Source organism: Balaenoptera physalus (genome assembly GCF_965194825.1).
Source record: "Balaenoptera physalus genome assembly, chromosome: 19".
In the NCBI taxonomy this organism is placed as follows: Eukaryota; Metazoa; Chordata; class Mammalia; order Artiodactyla; family Balaenopteridae; genus Balaenoptera; species Balaenoptera physalus.
The window spans coordinates 54,393,929-54,419,569 of NC_138900.1; the positions used below are offsets into that span (position 1 = coordinate 54,393,929).

Consider the following 25,641-nt stretch of genomic DNA (forward strand, 5'->3'; position numbering starts at 1 on the left):
TTTATTGGCATATAGTTGCTTGTAGTGATCTCTCATGATCCTTTGTATTTCTACAGTGTCAGTTGTTACTTCTCCTTTTTCATTTCTAATTCTGTTGATTTGAGTCTTCTCCCTTTTTTTCTTGATGAGTCTGGCTAATGGTTTATCAATTTTGTTTATCTTCTCAAAGAATCAGCTTTTAGTTTTATTGATCTTAGCTATTGTTTCCTTCATTTCTTTTTCATTTATTTCTGCTCTGATCTTTATGATTTCTTTCCTTCTGCTAACTTTGGGTTTTGTTTGTTCTTCTTTCTCTAATAGCTTTAGGTGTAAGGTTAGGTTGTTTATTTGAGATGTTTCTTGTTTCCTGAGGTAGGATTGTATTGCTATAAACTTCCGTCTTAGAACTGCTTTTGCTGCATCCCATAGGTTTTGGGTCGTCATGTTTTCATTGTCATTTGTTTCTAGGTATTTTTTGATTTCTTCTTTGATTTCTTCAGTGATCTCTTGGTTATTTAGTAGTGTATTGTTTAGCCTCCATGTGTTTGTATTTTTCACAGATTATTTCCTGTAATTGATATCTAGTCTCATAGTGTTGTGGTCAGAAAAGACACTTGATACAATTTCAATTTTCTTAAATTTACCCAGGCTTGATATATGACCCAAGATCTATCCTGGAGAATGTTCCATGAGCACTTGAGAAAAAAGTGTATTCTGTTGTTTTTGGATGGAATGTCCTATAAATATCAGTTAAGTCCATCTTGTTTAATGTATCATTTAAAGCTTTTGTTTCCTTATTTATTTTCATTTTGGATGATCTGTCCATTGGTGAAGGTGGGGTGTTAAAGTCCCCTACTATTACTATGTTACTGTCGATTTCCCCTTTTATGGCTGTTAGCATTTGCCTTATGTATTGAGGTGCTCCTATGTTGGGTGCATAAATATTTACAATTGTTATATCTTCTTGGATTGATCCCTTGATCATTATATAGTGTCCTTCTTTGTCTCTTGTAATAGTCTTTATTTTAAAGTCTATTTTGTCTGATAGGAGAATTGCTACTCCAGCTTTCTTTTGATTTCCATTTGCATGGAATATCTTTTCCCATCCCCTCACTTTCAGTCTGTATGTGTCCCTAGGTCTGAAGTATGTGTCCCTAGGTCTGAAGTATGTGTCCCTAGCTCTGAAGTGGGTCTCTTGTAGACAGCATATATATGGGTCTTGTTTTTGTATCCATTCAACCAGTCTACATCTTTAGGTTGGAGCATTTAATCCATTTACATTTACAGTAGTTATCAATATGTGTGTTCCTATTACCATTTTCTTAATTGTTTTGGGTTTGTTATTGTAGGTCTTTTCCTTCTCTTGTGTTTCCTGCCTAGAGAAGTTCCTTCAGCGTTTATTGTAAAGCTGGTTTGGTGGTGCTGAATTCTCTTAGTTTTTGCTTATCTGTAAAGATTTTAATTTCTCCATTGAATCTGAATGAGATCCTTGCTGGGTAGAGTGATCTTGGTTGTAGGTTTTTCCCTTTCATCACTTTAAATATGTCCTGCCACTCCCTTCTGGCTTGCAGAGTTTCTGCTGAAAGATCAGCTGTTAACATTATGGGTATTCCCTTGTATGTTATTTGTTGCTTTTATTCCCTTGCCACATTTTTAAAAATTATTATTTATTAATTTATTTATTTTTGGCTGTGTTGGGTCTTCGTTTTGCTGTGCAAGGGCTTTCTCCAGTTGCGGCAAGCAGGGGCCACTCTTTATCGCTGTGCGCGGGCCTCTCACTATCACAGCCTTTCTTGTTGCGGAGCACAGGCTCCAGACGCGCAGGCTCAGTAGTTGTGGCTCACGGGCCTAGTTGCTCTGCAGCATGTGGGATCTTCCCAAAACAGGGCTCGAACCCGTGTCGCCTGCATCGGCAGGCAGATTCTCAACCACTGCACCACCAGGGAAGCCCTCCTTTGCTACTTTTAACATTTTTTTCTTTGTATTTAATTTTTGGTAGTTTGATTAATATGTGTCTTGGCGTGTTTCTCCTTGGATTTATCCTGTATGGGACTCTCTGTGCTTCCTGGACTTGATTGACTAGTTCCTTTCCCATATTAGGGAAGTTTTCAACTCTAATCTCTTCAAATATTTTCTAACTCCCTTTCTTTTTCTCTTCTTCTTCTGAGACCCCTATAATTCGAATGTTGGTGCATTTAATGTTGTCCCAGAGGTCTCTGAGACGGTCCTCAAGTCTTTTCATTCTTTTTTCTTTATTCTGCTCTGTGGTAGTTATTTCCACTATTTTATCTTCCAGGTCACTTATCTGTTCTTCTTCCTCAGTTATTCTGCTATTGATTCCTTCTAGAGAATTTTTAGTTTCATTTATTGTGTTGTTCATCATTGTTTGTTTGCTCTTTAGTTCTAGGTCCTTGTGAAACGTTTCTTGTATTTTCTCCATTCTATTTCCAAGATTTTGGATCATCTTTACTATCATTACTCTGAATTCTTTTTCAGGTAGACTGCCTATTTCCTCTTCATTTGTTTGGTCTTGTGGGTTTTTACCTTGCTCCTTCACCTGCTGTGTGTTTCTCTGTCTTCTCATTTTGCTTAACTTACTGTGTTTGGGGTCTTCTTTTCACAGGCTGCAGGTTCATAGTTCCCATTGTTTTTGGTGTTTGCCACCAGTGGCTAAGGGTGGTTCAGTGGGTTTTGTAGGCTTCCTGGTGGAGGGTACTGGTCCCTGTGTTCTGGTGGATGAGGATGGATCTTATCTTTCTGGTTGGCAGGACCGTATCCAGTGGGTTTTTTTTTGTGGTGTCTGTGCCCTTATTATGATTTTAGGCAGCCTCTCTGCTAATGGGTGGACTTGTGTTCCTGTCTTGCTAGTTGTTTGGCATAGGGTGTCCAGCACTGTAGCTTCCTGGTCATTGGAGCTGGATCTTAGCATTGAGATTGAGATCTCTAGGAGAGCTTTTCCCATTTGATATCACGTGGAGCCCAGAGGTCTCTTTTGTACCAATATGCTGAACTCAGCTCTCCCACCTCAGAGGCACAGGCCAGACACCGGCCAGAGCACCAAGACCCTGTCAGCCACACGGCTCAGAAGAAAAGGGAAAAAGAAAGAAAGAAAGAGAGAGAGAGAGAGAGAGAGAGAGAAGGGAAGGAAGGAAGGAAGGAAATAAAGTTATTAAAAATAAAAATAAAAAAAATTTTTTAAATTTAAAAGTAATTTAAAAAAAAAGAAAGGAAAGAGCAACCAAACCAAAAAAACAAATCCACCAATGATAACGAGTGCTAAGAACTATACTTAAAAAAAAAAAAAGATAAAAGAAAAAAAAGGGACAGACAGAACCCTAGAACAAATGGTAACCCTAGAACAAATGGTAAAAGCAAAGGTATACAGACAAAATCACACAAGGAAGCATACACATACACACTCACAAAAAGAGAAAAAGGAAAAAATATGTATATATCTTTTGGGAAGTCTGAGGTCTTCTGCCAGCGTTCAGTAGGTGTTCTATAGGAGGTGTTCCACATGTAGATGTATTTCTGATGTATTTGTGGGAAGGAAGGTGATCTCCACGTCTTAATCCTCCGTCATCTTAAAGGTCTCTGTGCCCTTTTTTAAATTGGGTTTTTTTTTAATGTTGGGTTGTATGATCTGTTTATATATTTTGGATATTAACCCCTTATTGGTGATATCATTTGCAAATTTTTCCCCCATTCAGTAGGCTGTCTTTTCATTTTGTCAATAGTTTCCTTTGCAAACTTACACAACTCTTTTGAGAAATAGAAGAAAATATTACTCAACTCATTGTTTGAAACTAATCTAATTAGTTTTGAAACTAATCTAAGACCAATTAAGCCAGGTCAGAGACATAAATATTTCATGTCATTCTTACTCATTAGTTTAAAAATATGAATGCAAAATATCCACCAAAATATTAGCAAACTGAGTCCAGCAAAGGATAAAAAGATGGGCTATCATGACCAAGTTGGGCTTACTCCAGGAATGCAAGGTTGGTTCAAGATAAGAAAATATAATCATTTAATTTACCATATTACCACATTTAAAATATATATATATTGTCCTCTGAATAGACTAAGGAAAAAACATTTAATAAAGCTAAACAACTCTTCATGGGAAAGTTCCTCAATTCAATCAGGGAGAACTGGAGAAAACAATAGATGTTAAAATTGTTTTCTTGAAAATCACAAACAAGACAAAGTTGCTTTCTATTCAACAATTTACTAAAGAGCCTAGCTGTTGCAGGAAGGTACAAAAATAAATAAAAGGGACTAGATTTGGAAGGAAGAAATGAAACTGCCATGTTATGATTATCTATATAGAAAACTCAAAATAATCTACAAGCAGATTATTAGAATTAGCAAAAGAATTTAGTGAGACTGATGGATGAGTATGAGTTATAAAAGCCAATTGCATTTCTGTGTAGCAGCAACAAATAAAAAAGAGAATGCAAATTTTTTAATGTATTTAGGAATAAATCTAACAAAAAACTGCAAAAATCTCTATGTATAAAGTAATTTTATTAAAAATCATTAAAGAAGACCTAAATAAAAGTGGGACATACTATGTTCTTTGATTTAAAGACTCAATTTGTTAAAGATGTTATTTGTCCCCAAAATTATCTATAGCTTCAATGCACTTCTAATCAAAATCCCAACATGTTGATTCTAAACTATATATGAAAGAGCAAAGGGATGAGACGAGACTAGTCAGGCCCCTCCAAACTGGGAGGTCTTTCTCTACTGAATATCACATTATTGTGAAAATATAATAATGTTAAAAGTGTGGTATTGGTGCACAGATGGACAAATGGCCTAAAGAACAGAACAGAGTTCAGAAACAGACCCATGCATGTATGGAAACATAACAGAGATGAAACTGTAAAACAAAGAAGAAGGAATGACATATTCAGTGAATGACCTAGGGACAATCCAGTATCTATAGAGAAAAAAAAGAAGCCTAAATGGATCCCTAAACTCACACTATACAAAAAATTACTTCCATATGGGTTAAAGATACAAATGTGAAAGTCAAATTTTTAAATGTGAAGAAAATGTAGGATGATGCCTTGATGGTCTCTGAATAAGGAGGAATTTCTTTAACAAGATAAAAAAAAGCACAAACCATGAAGAAACTATTCATAATTTCTGCCTTAAATTTGAGAACTTTTATTCATGAAAAGACACCCTAAAAAGAATTAAAAGACAAGTCACAAACTGACAGAAGGTTTCAGCACACATATTACCTTCAAATTATTAGAGTACATAATACATAAAGTATGCCTTTGAAGGAAAAAACATATAATTCAATTTTTAAATGGGAGGAAACGAGTGGTTTTTTCACAGAAGAGGAAATATGAATGACCAATAAGGATATAAAAAGATGTTCCATCCTTGAAAATGGAAATTAAAACAACAACTAGACACCATTGCACACCCACCAAATTAGATAAAATTAAATACGACTGTACCAAATGTTGAGGGTGTGGAGGTTAGAAGCACATACATTGCTAATGGGCATGTAAACTGACACAATCACTTTGGAAAGCAATGTGTCACTCACTGGTAGTTGATCATGAACATTCCCAAGGCTGTGCCCAGCCTCCTAGCCTGTCTGGTTTTGTGTCATCCTTCACAGGTTCTTCTTTCCTCAGTACCCAGTTGGTCAGTACATCCCACCAGTTTTTCCTCACAAGTGTTTCCTGGATCGGTCCTTCCTTTCAGCTCCTAGCCATCCTCTTACTCAGAGGATGTAGCTCTAGCCATCCCTCCCTCCCAGATTCCCACCACACTCTGCTGGGCAGCTTGCTTCCCTCTGGTTTCCCCTGGCCCACACCAGAGACTGCTTTTCTTCAGGCTCCCGCTTTCATCCTCTCATCTCCTTCCCCCCAACATCTGCTGCTTTTCAAGGCCAGACTTTCCATCGTGCTTCTCTCCATCAGTAACTTCCCATCTCTCTTACTACCACCAAGCTCTCTAGACCTTTGCCCCCAGTACAAGTGCTCCACATCTTTGATAGCCCTTCTCTTAATCCTCTTGCATCATCACCATCTCTGTACCAGGAAACAGAAGAAAACAATACACTAGTCACCCCTTTCACTCCCTAATTTGACTTAAGCTGGCTTTTGGCCCCTCACTTAGCTGAAACTGCCTCTCTGGAAGTTCAGTGATGATTTCATTACTGAGTTGAGGCCCTTTCTCACTCCACAGTGTTCCTGGACATCCACTCTTGTTTTATTGTGAAATTACATCATGCAGGCAAAAGTGTGTATAACACATGTGCATAGCTTAAGAATAATAATGAATTGAACATACACGTCTTATCACCCCCATTATAAATGTAACATTATTGGTAAATTTGAAGCCCCTTATGAAAGAGAACAGTGTGAAGTCTACCCCCAGCAGACCTGCTTATCCTCCATGCTGATGCCCCTGGAAGCCCCCCAGGCCCTCCATCACCCAGGCCTCCCATAGCCCATCCATCTAGAATCTCCTCTCCTGCTGTGATAGGCCAGCTAATTTATCTGACCAGGGGATCAAATTAGCCTCTGGGACTAATGGGAGGGCTGCACACCGTGTCTCAAGTCTGAGCTTCCAGAAACAAGTTCCTGTCTTTGTAGTGGGCCTGCAAGTGACTTAAATCCAAGAAGAGGGAGACCTTTCACTCTCTTCATATTTAACTTAAAAGTGATCAATATGTTAGGGATCATGTGGTCTGCTTCTATTTGCAATTCAGTTTAGTCCAATTTCCTGAGATATTTGTTACCCCCTAGAGAAATGAATTGGGCTGTTTTTCATTTTAATTTTGAGTGTTATAAAACTTCTTATACGGCTTTTATGTTATTATAGAAGAACTCTAGTTACCTTATTATAAGATTCATTCTTTTTAAGACATCTTCCCAATGTCTCAAAATTCAGTGGAGGGCATCAGGCTTTTAGATATTCACTGTGAACTAAGCTGGCTTCTAAAGAAATCAGTGGAAAGTTATCAGTGCATATCTGAACCTGAGTTAGGATGACGTCTGCTTGCTTTGTATAGCGATCTGATTTATCCACATGTTTGTATTAATTAACCACCCCCCCAAAGCTAGCTCTGTCTACTGAAGGCCAGACTTTAAAAGAAACTGACTTTAAAAACTGTCCTGTTTTGAAAATATTTCTGAAGAGCTTTGAAGCTGATTATAAGGGAGATTTCACAGCCCACCTGTTCGGCAGCCTTTCTAAGAGCATGTAGCAGTGGAGACACCTTCTGGAACTTTTATAGAAGTGGTCATTTCTCATGGAAATCCCTGGAGAAATCTCACAGAAAGCTCTCCCTGGAGAGCTTCAAGGTAAATTCTGGGCACATCCCTACACTACTCACCTTGCAGCAGAACTCTCTGTAGGAAGTCACTTCAGGGACAAGGTCGACTGTGTCTTGCTTTTCCTTATCTAGATACAATCAGGATGGGTCCCTTTTCTTCCAAAGAAAGCTTCTAGACAATACATTGTATGTTTCTTATGTTGTGGCTTCCAATTACTTTTAGGATGAAAAAAACTACTTTATGAGTCACTGCCTTGGGCATGGCATGGCATGAAGTAACCAAGGAGAAGCCTTCTCTTGTTGACCAGGTAGACTGTCCAGTAAAGCTGTTAAGAGCATGAGATTTGGAGCCAGGCTAACTTAGCTCAGCCACTTACTTGCTTTCTGAGTTTTGTCATCTGAAGACTGAGACCATCATAGAATCTACCTCATCAAGCTGTTGTGAAGATTTAACTAGGCAGTCCTTAGTAAGTGCTTAATATAATACCTGGTAGAGAGTAAGTGATGAATAACTGTTGGCTGCAGTTACTTTATTAGGGCCTGTCTTAGTCCGTTCGGGCTGCTATAACAAATACCAGAGACTGGGTGGCTTAAAACAGTAAACATTTATTTCTTATAGTTTTGGACATTGGGAAGTTGTTCTTAAAGTTCCACAGGTGGTTCCAATGGACAGCTGCAGTGAGAACCATTGTTCTAAAAGCTCCAACTGCAACTCCTTTTGAGAACCTTTAAAAATGCGGTTTTCACCCCCTACAGTCTGAGTAACTTGAGTCTCAGCTGCTCAGTTATGTCCCACCAACTTCCAGTACGGGTGGCCAGTTGGAAGCATTCTGGGATATAATAAAGAGCTAAGGCAGGCTGCTTTCCATGTGAGGAAGCGTGTACGTGCCAGATGGAAGCAGATGATGGCGACGACAATGATGTTGACAGTGATGATGAGGAGGAGGAGGATGAAGAGGAAGGAGACTAGAGAAGCAGTGGGGTGGGAGTCAGGGCTATCCAGCAGTGGAGGCCGGCATGGCAGGACAGGGGCGTAGCAGCCGTAGGGACAGGAGAGGTGCTGATCCTCCTCCTGCCACTTTATTTTTACTGTTTTCGCACACCTCTTCCTCCTGGCCTTGGGCACGGGAGGTTGACAAGCACAAACAGCAAATGTAGGGGGAACATAGGTGACCAAGTGATTGTGGTGGCCCCTACTGTCTCCTCCACTGTTCTCTTACTTGCATCCCTTCTGGCTAGCCAGCCACTCAGCCTTGCTCGTGGACAGGCTGGGGAGGTGGCAGTAGTGGGCATAGACCTTGGGCTGTGGTCTGTCAGGATGGGCTCCTCACCCCAGGGCCATGGTCCTGCCCTTCCACCTGCTAATATGCACTGGAACTTCCCACTCCATCTCCATCTCCCCTTTGACCTCCTTGACCAAGGCTGCCATTATCTTTTGTCTGGATTTCTAACACTGTTTTCTGTGTGGGCTTCCTGATTTTTATTTTTTAAAAAATCATAAAAAAAGAGAAAACATCCCATTAGGTTATGTTTTCCATCGCTGTTTACAGCATGGTTCAGAGTTTTGGTCATTCTAGGGTTGTCCCCTTCTAATCCATGCTCCCTTCTGCAGCCCAAGTGAACTTTTAGATCATTTCACTTCCCCATTTAAAACCTTTTGGAAGACTCTCCATTTTCCTGAGGATAAAGCCAACTCCTTAGTGAGGCTTACAAGGCCCTTCAGGGTCAAGCCTCCTGCTCCCCACCCTCCCCCTATTTTGATATCAAAATGAGAATGTGACCCACAGCAGCCACTGGTATCCTATCAATGGTCTTAGTGTGGTTCAGAGGTCCAGTTTGAGTTTCAGCAATTCAAGGTTATGAATGTGTGCTATTCAGTATGACTGATTTCATTGTCGAGATATTTTCTCCTACAGTTACACCTCCTAATTCCATTGCTTTTAATTTTTAATCTGTGTGCCACATTAAGCAAACCACACATCTTTACTTGTTAGATCTTATCAGGTGGTTTTTTACATTGCCATTCTTCCTCTCAGCTATCTAACCTCTGCTTCTCTCATTTTCTTAAACCCCTCTCTCTCTACCTCTTTCCCTCCCTTCCTTCCTCTGACTACACATCATAAGCCTCCTCCAGATTAGATAGGCCCCCCAGTTCCTGCTTCTAAAGGGGGCAGATTATAATCATCACTTTAAATCATGTTAAAAGTAGGCAAATTCTTGAGCCTCTCTGAGCACAAACACAAAGTTCCAGCCACTTTTCCATATTTGTGGTCTTACACTTGCTGATCTTTCCACATTGGGAAGCAAATGACAGATGAAACAGATGGGACTGGCTCAGCGCCTTCCCCATCAGCACGTTCTAGCTCTGCCACATGAACAGGAGAAGCAAACTGCAGACATACACACATGGAAGACAGCCTGCCTTAGCCCTTTATTATGTCCCAGAATGCTTCCAACTGGCCACCCATGCTGAGGTGGAAGTTGGTGGGACACAACGGAGTAGCTGAGACTTAAGACATTCAGACTGTAGGGGGTGAAAAACAGCTCCCAGGCAGCTCAGGGTGGGTGAGGCAGCTCCTGCTGAGCCAGGGCAGTGCTCCAGAGAAAGGTGCAGCCAACACCCACAGCACCTAGGGGATGGGTGCGTCGTCTTAGTGAAGGGGACCTAGTCTGGGCACCAACAGCATCTGCTGCTGTCAGTAATTTCAAAAAAATATTAAGCAACATATGAGCCAAACAAAACACACCTGAAGGACCTTTTTATCCAGCCAGTGGCCATTTGCACCCTCTGTATGGATACTCCCAGAATCCAGGTGCAATGAATCAACGAATTAAAAGTGTTTACTACAAGGCTACCCCCGCCTTTTTCTGAGACCTTGGCTGCACTGCAGAGAATTCAGCAGATGTGCGACATACACCATTCCATCTCCAAGTGTGGTCTGAAACACAACACACAACATTAACTGAAACACAAGCCTGTTCTTTGGGGTTTTATTTTGATGCAACACTGCTTCCAGTGAAGGGAGAGCAGGAAACAAGAGTGGTGGACTTCTCTTAATTTGTAACACAAAAGATTGTATTGATCCTTACCCAAGAATTGAAAATAAAATATGGGGAGAGAAACTGCTGAGCCCAAGCCAGTGTGGCTGATGGGCAGTGTGTCTGACACTCACGCAGTTCTGTCACAGCTTGAGGGAGGATTTCTTTGCTGGCTCCTCCTGTGATTCTGATATGGGCAGCTCTGGAACTGGAGCAGTATTGATTTTCCTTGTTTGCTACGCTTTCTTTTAAAAATAACTGAATCTAATCCCGTTTGGGTTAGCATAACAGGAAAGTAATCATCTGTTCCTGAGAGTAAAATAAAATCTGATCCAAAAAACTCTACCAACATTCTATTTCAATTCTTTGGAGCAGGTTTTCCATTTTACTGATAAGTTAAAGCCTTCATTATGGTGAAGTTTTCGCTGTCTGCCGCCTATTAGCAGCTGGGCTGCTTTACTGGTCTCCTTTGTTTCCAAAAGACCTCTCGCTTCCCCATTGTCCAGGTATCATTGTCAGCTGAGGTGTTGTTTTTCCTCAGGTCTGAAGACACTCTACAGCTTAGTATTTTTCCTTTTTCAGATATTCCCCATTTGCTTTTTTTTTTCATTCAGCACAACATCCCAGGGGGGTGCAAATGTTGGATGAGAGTGTTGTTATGTGGGGCAGTGATCTGGCAGAGTCTCCCCAGGTGTCTCTGCTGCCCTGGGGTGATTTAATAAGTGCTCCGAATCATCCTCTGCTGATCTTCCCTGTCTCTAGCTGGTAAGGCTGAGTGAATGCCCCACATTAATTACCAGCTCCAGCCCTTAGCCGTCCTCTGGCCCTTCCTACCCACGGCGGGTCCTAAATTTGGCTGTACAGTAGAATCACCTGGGAAGACTGTTAAAAACCTAACTCCTGGGCCCTACTTGAGACCTGCCAAATCGGAATTTACCCAAGGATGAGGTTCAGGAATCTTTAATGAGCTTCCCAGCACCCAGCCTCTGTGTCCTCTGCCCAGAATGGTGTGATTTCAGCCTAAGATAATGTGAACTAGAGGCACCTGGCCTGGAAGAAGCCAAATGGAAGTTTGTGCAAGAAGATGAAAAGAGCTTTTCTACTCTTCTCTGAGGCCATCCCAGGTGGGGATGGGGTGGAGGGAGGTGCAGAATAGCCAAATTACCCTGCATGCTGCTTACCTGTTCTCATTCAACCATCCATCCATCCATTCAATGAGATGCCCAGATATTGAGCTCATGCCCTGTGTATAAGACCCTGGCCTATGTGAGCTGTAAAGAGGGAATACCTTGGACCCTGCCCTCCAAGAGCTCACAGTTCTTGGATGGTGCTAGCCCAGTGATTCCCCAAGGGGAAGCTGAACTGATCTCACTTCTTAAAAAGAGCAAGCAGGAGTCAGCGCAGAGTCTTCACCAGGCAAGAAAATAATAACATTAATTTTTCCCATCATATTGATTTTCCTAAATATGGTAGATACAATTGGTTTTTAATTTACAGTAATGATGTAAAATTTTCCTTTAAAATAAGCCTACTGATTAACACCACAATGTGCTATCACTACATAAGCATTTGAATAGTTATAATTTAAAAGACTGAATACCAAGTGTGGGTGAGGATGTGGACCAACCGGAACTCTCATCACTGTGGGTGGTAGTGTAAATTGGTGTAAAGCCACTTTGGAAAACTGGCAGTTTCCTATAATGTTATACATATACTATACAATCCAGCAGTTCCCTTCCTCAGAATTTACCTAAGAGGAATGAAAACATATGTCCACACAAAGACTTCTACACAATTGTTCTTAGCAACTTTATTCATTATTATTAAAAGCTGGAAAAAGCCAAGGTGTCCATCAACAAAGAAGACGCTTAAACACACTAGTCATCATCCATACTGTGGAATACTGCTCAGTGATAAAAAAAAAAGAAGAGACTACTGCTCCTTGCTACAATGTAGATGATTCTCAAACATACTATGCTGAGCAAAAGAAGTCAGACACAAAAGAATACATATTTAGGATTCCACTTATATGAAACTATAGGCGTAGCTTAATCTATAGTGATAGAAAGCAGATGAGTGTTTGTCTGGAGCCGGGGGTGGGGGAGGGGGAGGAATTGACTGGTAGGGGCACAAGGGAACTTTTGTGTGTGTGTGTGTGTTTATTTTATTTTTTTAATTTAATTTTATTTTTTTATACAGCAGGTTCTTATTAGTCATCAATTTTATACACATCAGTGTATACATGTCAATCCCAATCGCCCAATTCATCCCACCCCCACCCCCACCCCCCACTGCTTCCCCTTCTTGGTGTCCATACGTTTGTTCTCTTCATCTGTGTCTCAATTTCTGCCCTGCAAACTGGTTCATCTGTACCATTTTTCTAGGTTCCACATATATGCGTTAATATACGATATTTGTTTTTCTCTTTCTGACTTACTTCATTCTGTATGACAGTCTCTAGATCCATCCACGTCTCAACAAATGACCCAATTTCGTTCCTTTTTATGGCTGAGTAATATTCCATTGTATATATGTACCACAATTCTTTATCCATTCGTCTGTCGATGGGCATTTAGGTTGCTTCCATGACCTGGCTATTGTAAATAGTGCTGCAGTGAACATTGGGGTGCATGTGTCTTTTTTTTTTTTTTTATGTATGTATTTATTTATTTATTTATTTATTTATTTATTTATTTATGGCTGTGTTGGGTCTTCGTTTCTGTGTGAGGGCTTTCTCTAGTTGCGGCAAGTGGGGGCCACTCTTCATCGCAGTGCGCGGGCCTCTCACCATCGCGGCCTCTCTTGTTGCGGAGCACAGGCTCCAGACGTGCAGGCTCAGCAATTGTGGCTCATGGGCCTAGTCGCTCCACGGCACGTGGGATCTTCCCAGACCAGGGCTCGAACCCGTGTCCCCCGCACCAGCAGGCAGACTCTCAACCACTGCGCCACCAGGGAAGCCCCCGCATGTGTCTTTTTGAATTACGGTTTTCTCTGGGTATACGCCCAGTAGTGGGATTGCTGGGTCATACAGTAATTCTATTTTTAGTTTTTTAAGGAACTCCATACTGTTCTCCATAACGGCTGTATCAATTGACATTCCCACCAACAGGGCAAGAGGGTTCCCTTTTCTCCACACCCTCTCCAGCATTTGTTGTTTGTAGATTTTCTGATGCTACCCATTCTGACCGGTGTGAGGTGATACTTCATTGTAGTTTTGATTTGCATTTCTCTAACAATTAGTGATGTTGAGCAGCTTTTCGTGTGCCTCTTGGCCATCTGTATGTCTTCTTTGGAGAAATGTCTATTTAGGTCTTCTGCCCATTTTTGGATTGGGTTTGTTTTTTTTAATATTGAGCTGCATAAGCTGTTTATATATTTTGGAGATTAATCCTTTGTCCGTTGATTCGTTTCCAAATATTTTCTCCCATTCTGAGGGTTGTCTTTTCATCTTGTTTATGGTTTCCTTTGTTGTGCAAAAGCTTTTAAGTTTCATTAGGTCCCATTTGTTTATTTTTGTTTTTATTTCCATTACTCTAGGAGGTGGATCAAAAAAGATCTTTCTGTGATTTATGTCAGAGTGTTCTTCCTATGTTTTCCTCTAAGAGTTTTATAGTGCCCAGTCTTATATTTAGGTCTCTAATCCATTTTGAGTTTATTTTTGTGTATGGTGTTAGGGAGTGTTCTAATTTCATTCTTTTCCATGTAGCTGTCCAGTTTTCCCAGCACCACTTATTGAAGAGACTGTCTTTTCTCCATTGTATATCCTTGCCTCCTTTGTCATAGATTAGTTGACCATAGGTGCGTGGGTTTATCTCTGGGCTTCCTATCCTGTTCCATTGATCTATATTTCTGTTTTTGTGCCAGTACCATATTATCTTGATTACTGTAGCTTTGTAGTATAGTCTGAAGTCAGGGAGTCTGATTCCTCCAGCTACAAGGGAACTTTTTAAGATGATAAGCTTTTTTTTTTTCAAGTACATTGCTCTTTTTTTTAATGTTATTTATTTATTTATTTTATTTATTTATTTTTGGCTGCTTTGGGTCTTTGTTGCTGCACGTGGGCTTTCTCTAGTTGTGGTGAGCGGGGGCTACTCTTCGTTGCAGTGCGCAGGCTTCTCATCGTGGTGGCTTCTCTTGTTGCAGAGCACAGGCTCCAGGCACCCGGGCTTCAGTAGTTGTGGCACGTGGGCTCAGTATTTGTTGCTCACGAGCTCTAGAGCTCAGGCTCAGTAGTTGTGACGCTTGGGCTTAGTTGCTCCATGGCATGTGTGATCTTCCTGGACAAGGGCTCAAACCCATGTCCCCTGCATTGTCAGGTGGACTCTTAACCACTGTGCCATCAGGGAAGCCCAATGATAAACTTTTTAAGTGTTCTGTATATTAATATGGTAGTGGTTACACTGGTATGTATGTATTTGCAAAAACTCACGAAACTGTATTTATAAAATGAGTGTATGTTAATTATACCTCAGTAAAATAGATTTATTAAATGATACTCAACAGGGCAGAAATCATGAAGTTGGTAGTCGAACACCCGGTAGTGGTACTCAGGTACGTGGTAGACAGTGGACAGTATCCTAAAAGATGTGCATATGAAATGCCGTGAAACTTCAGAGGCAGGAAAAAGTTCTTCAAATGGGAAGATGGGAGAGTGGTGGGACCTTCATATAATAGATAACATTTCTCTGCTGAGCCTCTGAGAAAAAGTAGAGGGCATGTGGGGCAAGAGTGAATATCAAAGTGAAATTGGGTTGAAATTAATATAAGGGGCCTGAGATGGGGGAGGGGAGGAGTCCCTAAAAATGCCACATGCACCCTGGGGAAACAGGAAGAATGGGGGCAACCCCACCACTTTGGCCTTTATGACGTCAATTCAATGAAACCTGGGCATAAGGGCTTCAGCACCAGCTGGTGCAGTCACCAATTTCCCCCTCGGCCCTCTGCTCTGAGAACTGGAGTGGCAGCAAAGCAAACGCAGGGCCAGGACCAGGGTGGAGCAGTCCAGGCGCCCAGAGCAAGCATGATGGGAGGCGGGGTCCCACAGAGGCTGCGCCCTCACTAACAGGACCCGAGAGTGAGTGCCTCGCATCCTCATCCTGCTTTCTGGTTATCTGGGGGCAGGAGCCCTGGTGACTCATTCATTCCTAGCCATGCTGAGTGCCCCCTGCAGGCCAGGCACTGTGTTAGATGGTGTATTAGATACAAGTCCTCAGGGGGCTCACCGTCTAGCAGGAAGGGGAAAAACAAGTGTGAGAGGGGAAACCCGGGTGCCGTGGGTTCTCAGAGGAAAGACACTGGACCCAGAGTGGGAGGGGGTGGTCAGCAATCTTTTGGAAAAAATGAAACCTCAGATATGATTTGAAGAAGGTAAATCCAAGAGAGGGTGTAGGGCAGTCCCTTCTCAACCTGCCTCGTCTAGGATTTGGAGTTTGGCCTTAGAAACCAAGAGCCTACCCAGGCACTGACTTGCAACAGCTGATGTGACTCTTTCCCTCCATCCCCATGCCTTTGTAGGTTTGTGACGTGGCCAAGGAAGCCCCACGGTGCCCTCCTGTCCCAGGTGGAATCCATCCCAGTAACCTTGGCATCTGTCAGCTCGGCAGCAGTCCCAGCAATAGAGTCCCCCGAGATGGATCTGAGTGATTTTGTTAAGTAAGTGCAAAGGCAAAGCCAGAATGGATTTCTTTATATAGCATTCTTTTCTCTACACTGACTTACATTCTCAAACTCGTCTTTCATGTATTCATCCAGCAGTTTAATGAGTGCCTTCTCTGTGTTAGGCCCTGGAGGGGGCATCTGGGATACAGAGTTGAAAGTCATCTCTGCTCTCAGGGGATCATAGCCTCCTGAGTCCTGAGGGACTGAGCCCTTCCGATCATGTTGCCCTCTCCATCTGCCAAGCCAGGGTCAGGTCAAGGGTAGAAAGCAGAAAAGCATATGACAATTGGCCACATGTTGTATTCTCACAATAAAATGTTCCGGCCCTGGGGACACACCCAAGTTGTCTGAAGAACTGCCAGAGCTTCTGAGAACTTTCTGTAAGTCAGACAAGGGCTTGATAGCCCAGGAAAAGAAGGGTTAGGGCCTATGGAAAATGGACCAGTTTGATGCCCTAGACTGCATGTTTGGGGGCAGGTAGTAACAGAGCACTGACCAGCTGACCCTTGAGAAAGGTGTCCGTTGAATGAGAACCCCACTTATTCTTTGGGGCGCCATAGAGGGGAGAGGAAGACAGGGCCATCATGCAGCTGAAAACTGTGTTGTGATGGTTGCCAAATGAGTGATTCTCCACATTTTCATTAAACTCCCCAGGACTATCCTTGTGGACGAAGAAGTTGGATCTGAAGAAAGAGAGACCAAAAAAGCACAAGTATCCATCATGGCCATCTCAGATGTATGGTTTCCTTTCCCTGGGGTGGGTGGGCTGCACATCTTTATCCGGGTTACTTCCCAACCAAACACCCACAGAACCAACACCTCAGTGAGAACCCAGACACCTCAGCAAATAGATTTTTTCTGTAATGGAAAAGCCATTTACCTCTAACCTTGGCGATCTTGTGCTCTTCCCAGCCCCTAGATAGAGGCTACAAAAGGAGAACTGTCTTCCATAGTAAAAAGAAAGAGGAGATTGAGAGAGTTTACAAATTCATACTCTTAAATTCTCCTTCTAGAATGATGGCCTAAGGAAATCATCAGAAATACAAAGATGTGTGTTAAAACAGTTTAGAACTAGCAAAAAATTAGGAAAATTACTGTATGTCCATGATACTATGCAATCTTTTAAATAAGGTTTGTCTCAATAGTGGCAGAGTCGGGGAAAGCAAGCATTTTCACACTTCGTAGGTAGGAGTATGAATTGGTGTAGCCTTTATGACATGCAATCTGGCAGGTGTATCAGAATTTAAAATGCACAGTTCCTCTGCTAGAATATTATTCTCCAGATACACCTTTATGTTTACATAAAGACATGCAAGTATCCTTGTACACTGCAGCTTTGTTGGTAAAAGCAAGAAAAATTGGAAACGACTTAATTCCCCCAATAGGAGACTGGTCAAATAAATTAAATTACATCTGCACAAGGCAGTACTATGAAATCCTTTTTAGAAAATGAAAAAGTTCTCTCTTTACTGATTTGGAGCAATCTCTGATATATTAAGTAAAAAATACTACATGTTCTGTTTTTTAAAGTATTTTAAATGATGCTTGTAAAGAATATTTAGTCATATGGGAAGGTATCACTCATGCTATAATGTTAACTGAAAAAATCAGAATACAGATATATATACCTATATACTCACACTATACACACACACATATATATCTGCAGAATAATCTAATGATTGATTTGTATTTCTTTCTTTGAAGCTTTCTGTATTTTCCACATTTTTTAGAATAAGTATGTGTGTGCATATAAAACACTTGTCTTTTAAATGTTAATTCTTTTCTTTTGTATATATTTTGAAAGATGTCATAGAAAATTCAAGAATACAGAAAAATGAAAGCAAAAATTCTCAAAATCCCACCATTCATAGAAAAATTTCAGCAAATAACCTCCCAGATATCTCTATTTGCATATGCAGATCTCTGAGTGAATTTATACACACTCACACTTGCAGGTGTGGTACATAGGCCTGTGTAATATTACATAACTGGAACTGCTTTCTTACTCAGTAATATGTTGGGCGCATCATCCCTGGTTTATAAATATACACTGCGTCATCCTCCGTGGATAGCAGTACCACACACACTTCATTTAAAGTGATCCCCTAGTGATAGGCATTTGGTTTACTTCCAAAGTTTTGCTATTACAGATAACACTGAAGTAAACATCCTTGTACGTACATCTTGGACACCTCCCCAATTATCTCCATAGGAAAAAAAACCCATGCTATTTTAAAAATATATACAACATACTTCATTTTTCTGTCAGCGAGGGGGAGGAGCACATTGATGACAGATTATGAATGCTTGCGAGTTTTTCCTCACACCTCTAATTCCCAGGGATTAAAAATGAACTCTGCTGAAACAGAAAGAATAGACACAAACCAGAGCCAGGCGGAGTTTCAGGAATCACCATGGATCTTTGAACGGGATGAAATGTTTTCCATTGGGATAGAAGAGGTAAGTAACACCTCATGGGCCCTAGAGTCATCTGATACAATTCTTCTTACTGAGCCCCTGCCCCAAGTTAGAAATTTAAATTTGCCCGAGCACTGTTACTGCCTTATCATCATATATTTTCAGGGTGCTAGGCTAGTCACCTTTCATGGAGTCAAACAAGGTAAAGTCAAGAATCAATCTGTAAATTGGCTGAACTTTAGCTTGCCCTTTGCAGATTCTCATATGGAATAACTTTCTCTGCAGGTGTTTGATATTTTGCCTCTCTATGGAGTGCTGCGGCCACACAGTAGCCACCAGATGTCTTTCACCTTCTATGGACACTGTGACATCATTGCACAGGCTAAAGCTCTGTGTGAAGTGGAAGGAGGGCCCACCTATGAGATAATACTAAGGGGAGAGGCCTCCCTGGTCAACTATTCCTTTGACACCAAGGACATTAATTGTGGATCACAGGTATTGCCAGCCATCGGGAGGAGATTTTCTGGGTTTGCCTTAAACATCGGTCATAGTCTTTGTGCTCTCATCTCTCCTGGAACCCCAGTCAGCATAGTCTCACCATCACCCCTATCCTGGACCCCTAAGCTGCTTCCTAAGCCTGATCATCCCCCCACTGTCAACCATTTACCAGACGTTTTCACTTGCTTTTCTCATTGTCTCCTCAAATTCTGCATGTTAAAATTTACATCTTTATTCTCAGTCCAAAAGCCCATTCCACCCTCTTTGTTTCTTTCAATAGGACTACTCCCTTCTCAGTCCCTTGAGTTTACGACCTCCAAGGAATTTTCCACTGCATTCTGTCCTTCAGCTCCCCACATCCTTACAGGCCCGGGGTTTGCTAATTCATCAAGCATGATTCCTCTGAGTTGGTTTTCCTTTCCCATCACCACTGCGATTATCACACTGCAGGATCTCAAGCCATGCCTAAATTAGTACAGCAGTTCTTCTCAAACTGTGATGTGCATACGAATCACCTGGGAATCTTGTTCAAGTACAGATTCTGATTCAGTAGGTCCAGGGTGGAGCCTGAGAGTCTGCATTTTTGACAAGTTCCCAGGTGATGTCGATGCTGCTGGTCCACGGACCCATGGAAGCAAGGGATTACAGTGCATTTCTGGCTTCTATCAATAACTGATCTAAATATCATTGCCAGGTAGATTTTCCCAAAATTGCCTTGGGAAAAGAGCAAAAATGATTGCTTAGAGAAAAGAGCATTGTTTTGTAGTCAGAAGAACTGGGATGTTATCCTACTTTTACTCCCTACTGACTATGACCTTGGGCACATACCTAACCTCTCCAAGTCTCAGTATCCCTCATCTCTAAAATGGGAATGGGGTAGCAATTCCTATTTCACCAGGTGGTTATGGTTACTTAAGTAAAGTGTCTGGTCAGTACTGTGCCTGAGTCAGAGAAGGCCTTCAATCATGAGTCACTGTGGATCAGAGCCAGGTTCCTCCACCTGAGTAAGGGTATCCTAAGCCCCTCTATTAACTGATGCTCCTTACGTATTAAACTTTGTTTCTCATAATTTCCCATTATAAACCGCTCATTCATTTATGGCCAAGCTGGTTTACCCACTGGCCCTAATGCAGCCCAGCCCTTTCCGCTTCCATTTTTCCTATTATATTATCTATCTCATCCTCCGCTCTGCCAACTCCACAGTCACACATACTGTAAGACCCAGCTCACCTCCATCCCTCAGTTATCTTCCTCTTACACTACATTCTCTTGGCACTTAGAGTCTGTGCCGTAATATAATGTACTTTCTAAATCTTGCTTTGGAATAATTGTCAGTTAATTCTATGTCTGTACATCTTCTCTCCCCAATTAGAATTTGTGTTATGTACTCAGATACCATATCTCCTACCAAATATGAATGGGAATTAGACCCCCCATTATATAGCCACTGCATTATTATTATTATTTTTTTATTATTCAGTATTATTACTGAATTGTGTGTGTACATATATGTTTACAGGTTAAAAATTGTGCCTAAAATCAAATTCACCTAACACCTATTGACACCTTGTGCGTTACTTTGACCAAACAGAATTTTCTTTCACTCCTTATCTCCAGGGTCTTCTGGGCAATTGGTTTTGGCTCAGCTCAGAGTGCTTCCTTTGTAGCAACTAGTTCTTCCCCTAGTTTGTCCTAAGAGCCCCCGAAGTGGCTTCAGTTTGTGGTTATTTGACCCTCTGAATTATGTTAGCAAAATCTCAGGAAAAAGAATATGGCTGGCCTATTACTCTCCTGTCTCTCCATAAAAATAGAAAAATTCATTCTAGAAAATTCTGAACTCAAATCTTATCTAAAAAAGCAAATCTTCATAATATAAAAAAGCTTACTTTAAGATCTTCTAATATGAATTCTTTGTGGTGAAGAAACAGAGGTTCAGGGAGGTGAAATGCTCACCCCACAGCCGTGCTAAACTAAATTAGTTGTTAGAAGACCTAAGACAGAGCCAGTCTCCAGGGTCGAGTGCTCCTTCCGCCCAGCAGGCACCTGGTTGTGATCCTGAAATGTGGATTGGCCAGCATCTACCTCGTGGAAAATGAAATCCGTGTCTGTGAGGCATGCTTGTCTACCTGCCTTTGTCGGGATGACAGCAGCATCCCAGAGGGTGGGTGACAGAGGAGTCACTCTTCTCCTTCTTCTCCTCTCAAGCTGTTCGACCATGTCACAGAGAGTGAAATCACACTCAAGAACACTGGGAAAGTTGGCTTTGAGTTCAGCGTTCTGACTGACCCCCAGTCTTCGCCAGACAACCTTCTGCCGGGAGTGCCACTCATCCAGCCTCTCTCAGTAAGTAACCCATCCCCACCCCCCAACCCATGACGGCCACCTGATGATGGTAGGAGGGGCCCAAACCCAGACCTGCAAGCCACACCCCAGAGGCTGAGATTATGCTAAACATTCACTGCCAGGATTATGGGTGTGATTTTTTTTTTTTTTAATTAAAACTAACAAGCTCTCAGAGACAAGAAAAATAAATATATCCAAGCCCTTCCTTCATTCCTTAAACAACTATTTAGTGTGTCCTCCATTAGCCAGGCACTGTTCAGGCACCAGGGGTTAAACAGTGAACAAGATATACAATCCCATGGATTTTTTTTTCATGATTATAAGAATAGTTTATTTCCACTTATGTCCTCACACTTCCCTTGTAATTCCTTGAAGCCGAGGGCCTCCTCTACTCTGACTACAACAAATAAAAGCAGCTTTTTCTTAGCAGTAGTGAAAACACCAGTAGACTGCAGTGAGCCGCATTGGTTTTAGAAGCAAATGGAAGAGATGGTTCCTTGTACATATTATGTTAATCTAACAGTTTTAAGGAATTTTTGTCGAGTTTTTCTCATCATGAAAATAATACATAATTGTTATAGAAAAATTGAAAGATATGAAAAAGGATAAAGAATAAAATTATAATTGTTCATAATCTTACAATCCAAAGATAAAAGTGCTGTCATCTTGGATGATAGAGTCTATTCTTCCCCTAAATTATCACATATATTTGGGTCTATTGCTAGTTTCTCTATTCTTTATTGATCTGTTTGCCTGTACCTACATCCATAATATACTATTTTAAGTGTTATAGCTTTAAAATACATCTTAATGTCTATTAAGTCAACTCCCTTTTAATTCTTCTTTTTCCAATTTGTCTTAGATATTCTTTTGAATTTTACTCTTATGTTCTTCCTAAGTTGAATGCCTACTTTTCTTTCTTTCTAAATTAATAATGAAAAAATGTGAGTACACATTTGCCTGAGTACACCTTTAGCTCCATCTCATAATTTTAAAGAAAATTATAGGTTGAAAAAAGGAAGTTAACTTTGCATATTTTATACATTTTAATATCAACCATTATAATTTTAATTATTTCTAAGTTGTCTAGAATTGTAGTTTTATCTACAAGTGCAATTTTAAAGTATATTTTTCTCTTTTTCAAATTTCCAAATGACTCAGCTTTTTCTTTTCATTATTTAAACTCTTATTAATGTGAAGTTAATACTGAGTTTTTCATATCATGGCCAGGTAATATGACCTTCTCAATTCCTACTTTTATTAGTTTGTTAATATATATTTTAGTGGTCTAAAATGATATTTTAATACCAGTGAATGTTTGGAAACAATGTTGTCTGGACTATAGAATGCAGATTATGATGAATCTTTATTAAATTAACCTCTATTAAATTATATTATCCAAATCTTGTATCCCTTTTTCTGTTTAATTATTCTAAGACTAAGAATGGTATATAAAAAGTTTTCTAAGACTAAGAATGGTTTATAAAGGGTTTTGGTATATAAAAGACTAAAAATGGTATATAAAATATATATAAATTTTTGTTTTATCCATTTTCATTTCGGTCTTATTTAACACACAAGATTTAATGACTATTAAGTGTTCATCCTGTACTGTATATTTTATCTATTTTAAATTGCCACTTTCTTCCTTTTTAATGCTTTTTACTTTGAATTCTTCTTTGTTTGGTATTAATATTGTGTCTTTCGAAGTACCGTATTAGCTGTCTTTCACAAGGTTTGGTATGTTATGTTTTTATTGTGGTTCACTTCTATACATTTCATAGTAATCACAAGTATCTTTTTCTTTGGCTGTGGGTCCACTCCTTCACTCTGAGGATATGTGTCTTTCATTTATTATATCTTCAAGTATTGCTTCTCCCCTATTTTCTCCAGTCTTTTCTGCTAAAGCAACTTTTAGACATATGTTGGACCTTCTCATTCTGTCCATGTTTCTAAACCTATATGTCACATGTGTATCTCTTTACTTTTTATCTCTCTAAACTGCATTCAAGATAATTACCTCAGCTTTTTCAGTTAACTAATTTTCTTTTCAGCTGAGTATAATCTACTGTTTATACTCTGCATTCCTAACCCTACTCTGCATTCCTAATTTCAGTGATCATATTTTTCATTTCAAAAATTCCACCTGTTATTCACCTCTTTCACTGGGATTTTAATTTCTTCATTCATCACTAATCATTTTGTAGATTCTTTTAAGTTATTCTAATTGAGTTATTAGGGAAACCATTATTCCTATTTGTGTGACTGTTAACTCCCTTTCATTATCAATGCTTTCCCGGTATGATATGTAATTTTTGACTTGGGATCATCTTCCACTGAGACCGTTTTCTCTGAAACAGCCTCATTCACCCTGGATTGCAGGGTGGTGCTACAGTAGCGTTGCAGTTGTTTTTGCCAAGTACCCCAAGGGGTCAGATTCTGAGTTAATGTTTTGTTTGTTTGTTTTCTTTCTTACTGGAGTATAGTTGCTTTACTTGAGTTAATGTTTTGACCTGGATTAACCACAGTGATCTGTCAGTGTACGTGAAGACTCCACGCATATGCATGGTACAGTCTTGGGCATTCTGTTTCCCATGGGATACATATTTTCCCCAACTAGGATCCCAGAGAGATACAAGCTTCCTTGATTCTTCCCTGAAGTGCAGAGAAATAACAGGAGTGGCCGCCCTTCATGGCTCCAGCCTCGTGCAGGGATCTGCCCTGTGTGCCCACCTCACATGGGTCCAGGCTGCATCCCTCTATTTCAGTCCTTGGGTGGTAGGGACTGTAGTTGGGTCTGAGGTCACCCGTGGCCACCAAGTAAAGGCTCAGAACTTAACCACACTGGCTAGGTTCCCTCTGTTTCTTTTTCACATCAGAGGATCTATTTTCTTTCAAGCTCACTATATATTGAAAGAGAGTTTTGTTGTTGCCTTTGTTGTTGTTGTGCCTTACACAGAATATCCTTACACTTGTAGCATGAGAGGGAGCTATAACAGTGCAGTCACCAGCATTTGCAGAACCAGAAGTAGAAGGGTTTTTCATCCCCATATACTTTTTCCTGGTTTGGGGTTACTCCCTGTCCCTGACTCTCTGCTCCTGCTGTTTACACACAGTGGCTTCTTGAATCTGATTGAGATCATGGATTAGATATTATCTTATTTTTTCTTCTTTCTTATAGGAACTCATAGAATATATTTGCTCTTATTCCTCAGAATCATCCCTGTGTCATGGGTCCCCAGGATCATCCCCCAGGTTTAACGATTCTCTAGGGGGACTCACCAATAAGTTGTACTAGTGACTATGATTTATTCCAGCCAAAGAATACAAAGTAAAATCAGCAAAGGGAAAAAGCACATGGGGCAAAGTTCAGAAGAAACCCAGTGTAGGCATCCAAGAATCCTCTCCCAGTGGAGTCACGCAAGATGCTCCTAATCCCCCAGCAATGAGCTGTGACTACACAATATGAGAGCTACCACAGAAGCCCACTGGAGGCTCAGTGCCAGTGGGGCCCAGTCACACAGACACCCTCTGCCTGGCGCATACCAAAATTCCAGTCTCCCAGAAAGAAAACAGGTGTTCAGCATAAACCATAGTTGTTTGCACAAAAAAGTTGAGGCACAGTGAGCCATTCTTACCAACTTTGCAAGCAGGCCTTTCTAAGAGTAGCAGTTTTAGGACTGCTATGTTAACTCTTTTTTGCACTTCCCCCTTCTTTTGAACTGGACGTTGTTTTTATGGTTCCGAATGGGATTTTTTTCTCTGTATGTTTTTCCTTTTCTATATTTACCAGATTTCCTGCTATAAGGCCAGATTCTTATAATGAAAACAAATGTTTACAGAGTCCTGCAGTGTACGTGAATGCTTGAACATGTAACTAGATAGAGAAAAATTTTCCACCAGAATAACATGAAAGAACTATTGGTTATTGGAAAAATACATTGTTACTGCTCAAGATAAAAGCTGAGACCCACCCCACTACTCTCCAGGGCACTGAGTGCAGGAAAAAAGAGAATTTTGTAGGAAACAAGAGAATTTTGTGGATTGCTCAAGAGAGGGGTGAGGAGAAGAGAGAATGAGGGTGAGAGGGTGAATCCTGGGAAACACTGCACACTGCAATTTGATTCCACCTTATAACACTCCCCACATACACACTCACACTCACACATTCCATAAAATGTGCAGAATTTCATAAAATGCTTCATGTGAGTGAGTGTACTGTGAAATTTGGTGACAAGGCTCAGTTCTGTTCAGTGAAGCAGATAGCATGTAAGGAAGTGAGAGAGTGGAGGCCAAGAGAAGCAAGAGAATTAGGCAATGGCTTCTCATAGAAATGATGGCAATGATTTTTAACTGTCACAGGCATTTTAAGGGTTGGAGATAAGTTTATT

The 25,641-nt window shown here is 40.7% G+C and overlaps 1 protein-coding gene and 1 long non-coding RNA gene across 3 annotated transcripts in view; one reads left to right on the top strand and one right to left on the bottom strand.

The window, feature by feature from the left end:
- The window catches only part of LOC309649354, a 460,714-nt gene that overhangs the window by 384,357 nt on the left and 50,716 nt on the right, over positions 1-25,641 (bottom strand). The gene's annotated exons all lie outside the window — the stretch shown is intronic.
- The window catches only part of HYDIN (HYDIN axonemal central pair apparatus protein), a 443,025-nt gene that overhangs the window by 285,034 nt on the left and 132,350 nt on the right, over positions 1-25,641 (top strand). For both annotated transcript variants that reach the window (XM_082438963.1, XM_082438964.1), the window contains exons 25-29: positions 15,845-15,982; positions 16,643-16,724; positions 18,332-18,451; positions 18,695-18,904; positions 21,113-21,250. In XM_082438963.1, coding sequence (XP_082295089.1) covers positions 15,845-15,982; positions 16,643-16,724; positions 18,332-18,451; positions 18,695-18,904; positions 21,113-21,250 — 688 coding nt within the window. The remainder of the gene's footprint in view (positions 1-15,844; positions 15,983-16,642; positions 16,725-18,331; positions 18,452-18,694; positions 18,905-21,112; positions 21,251-25,641) is intronic.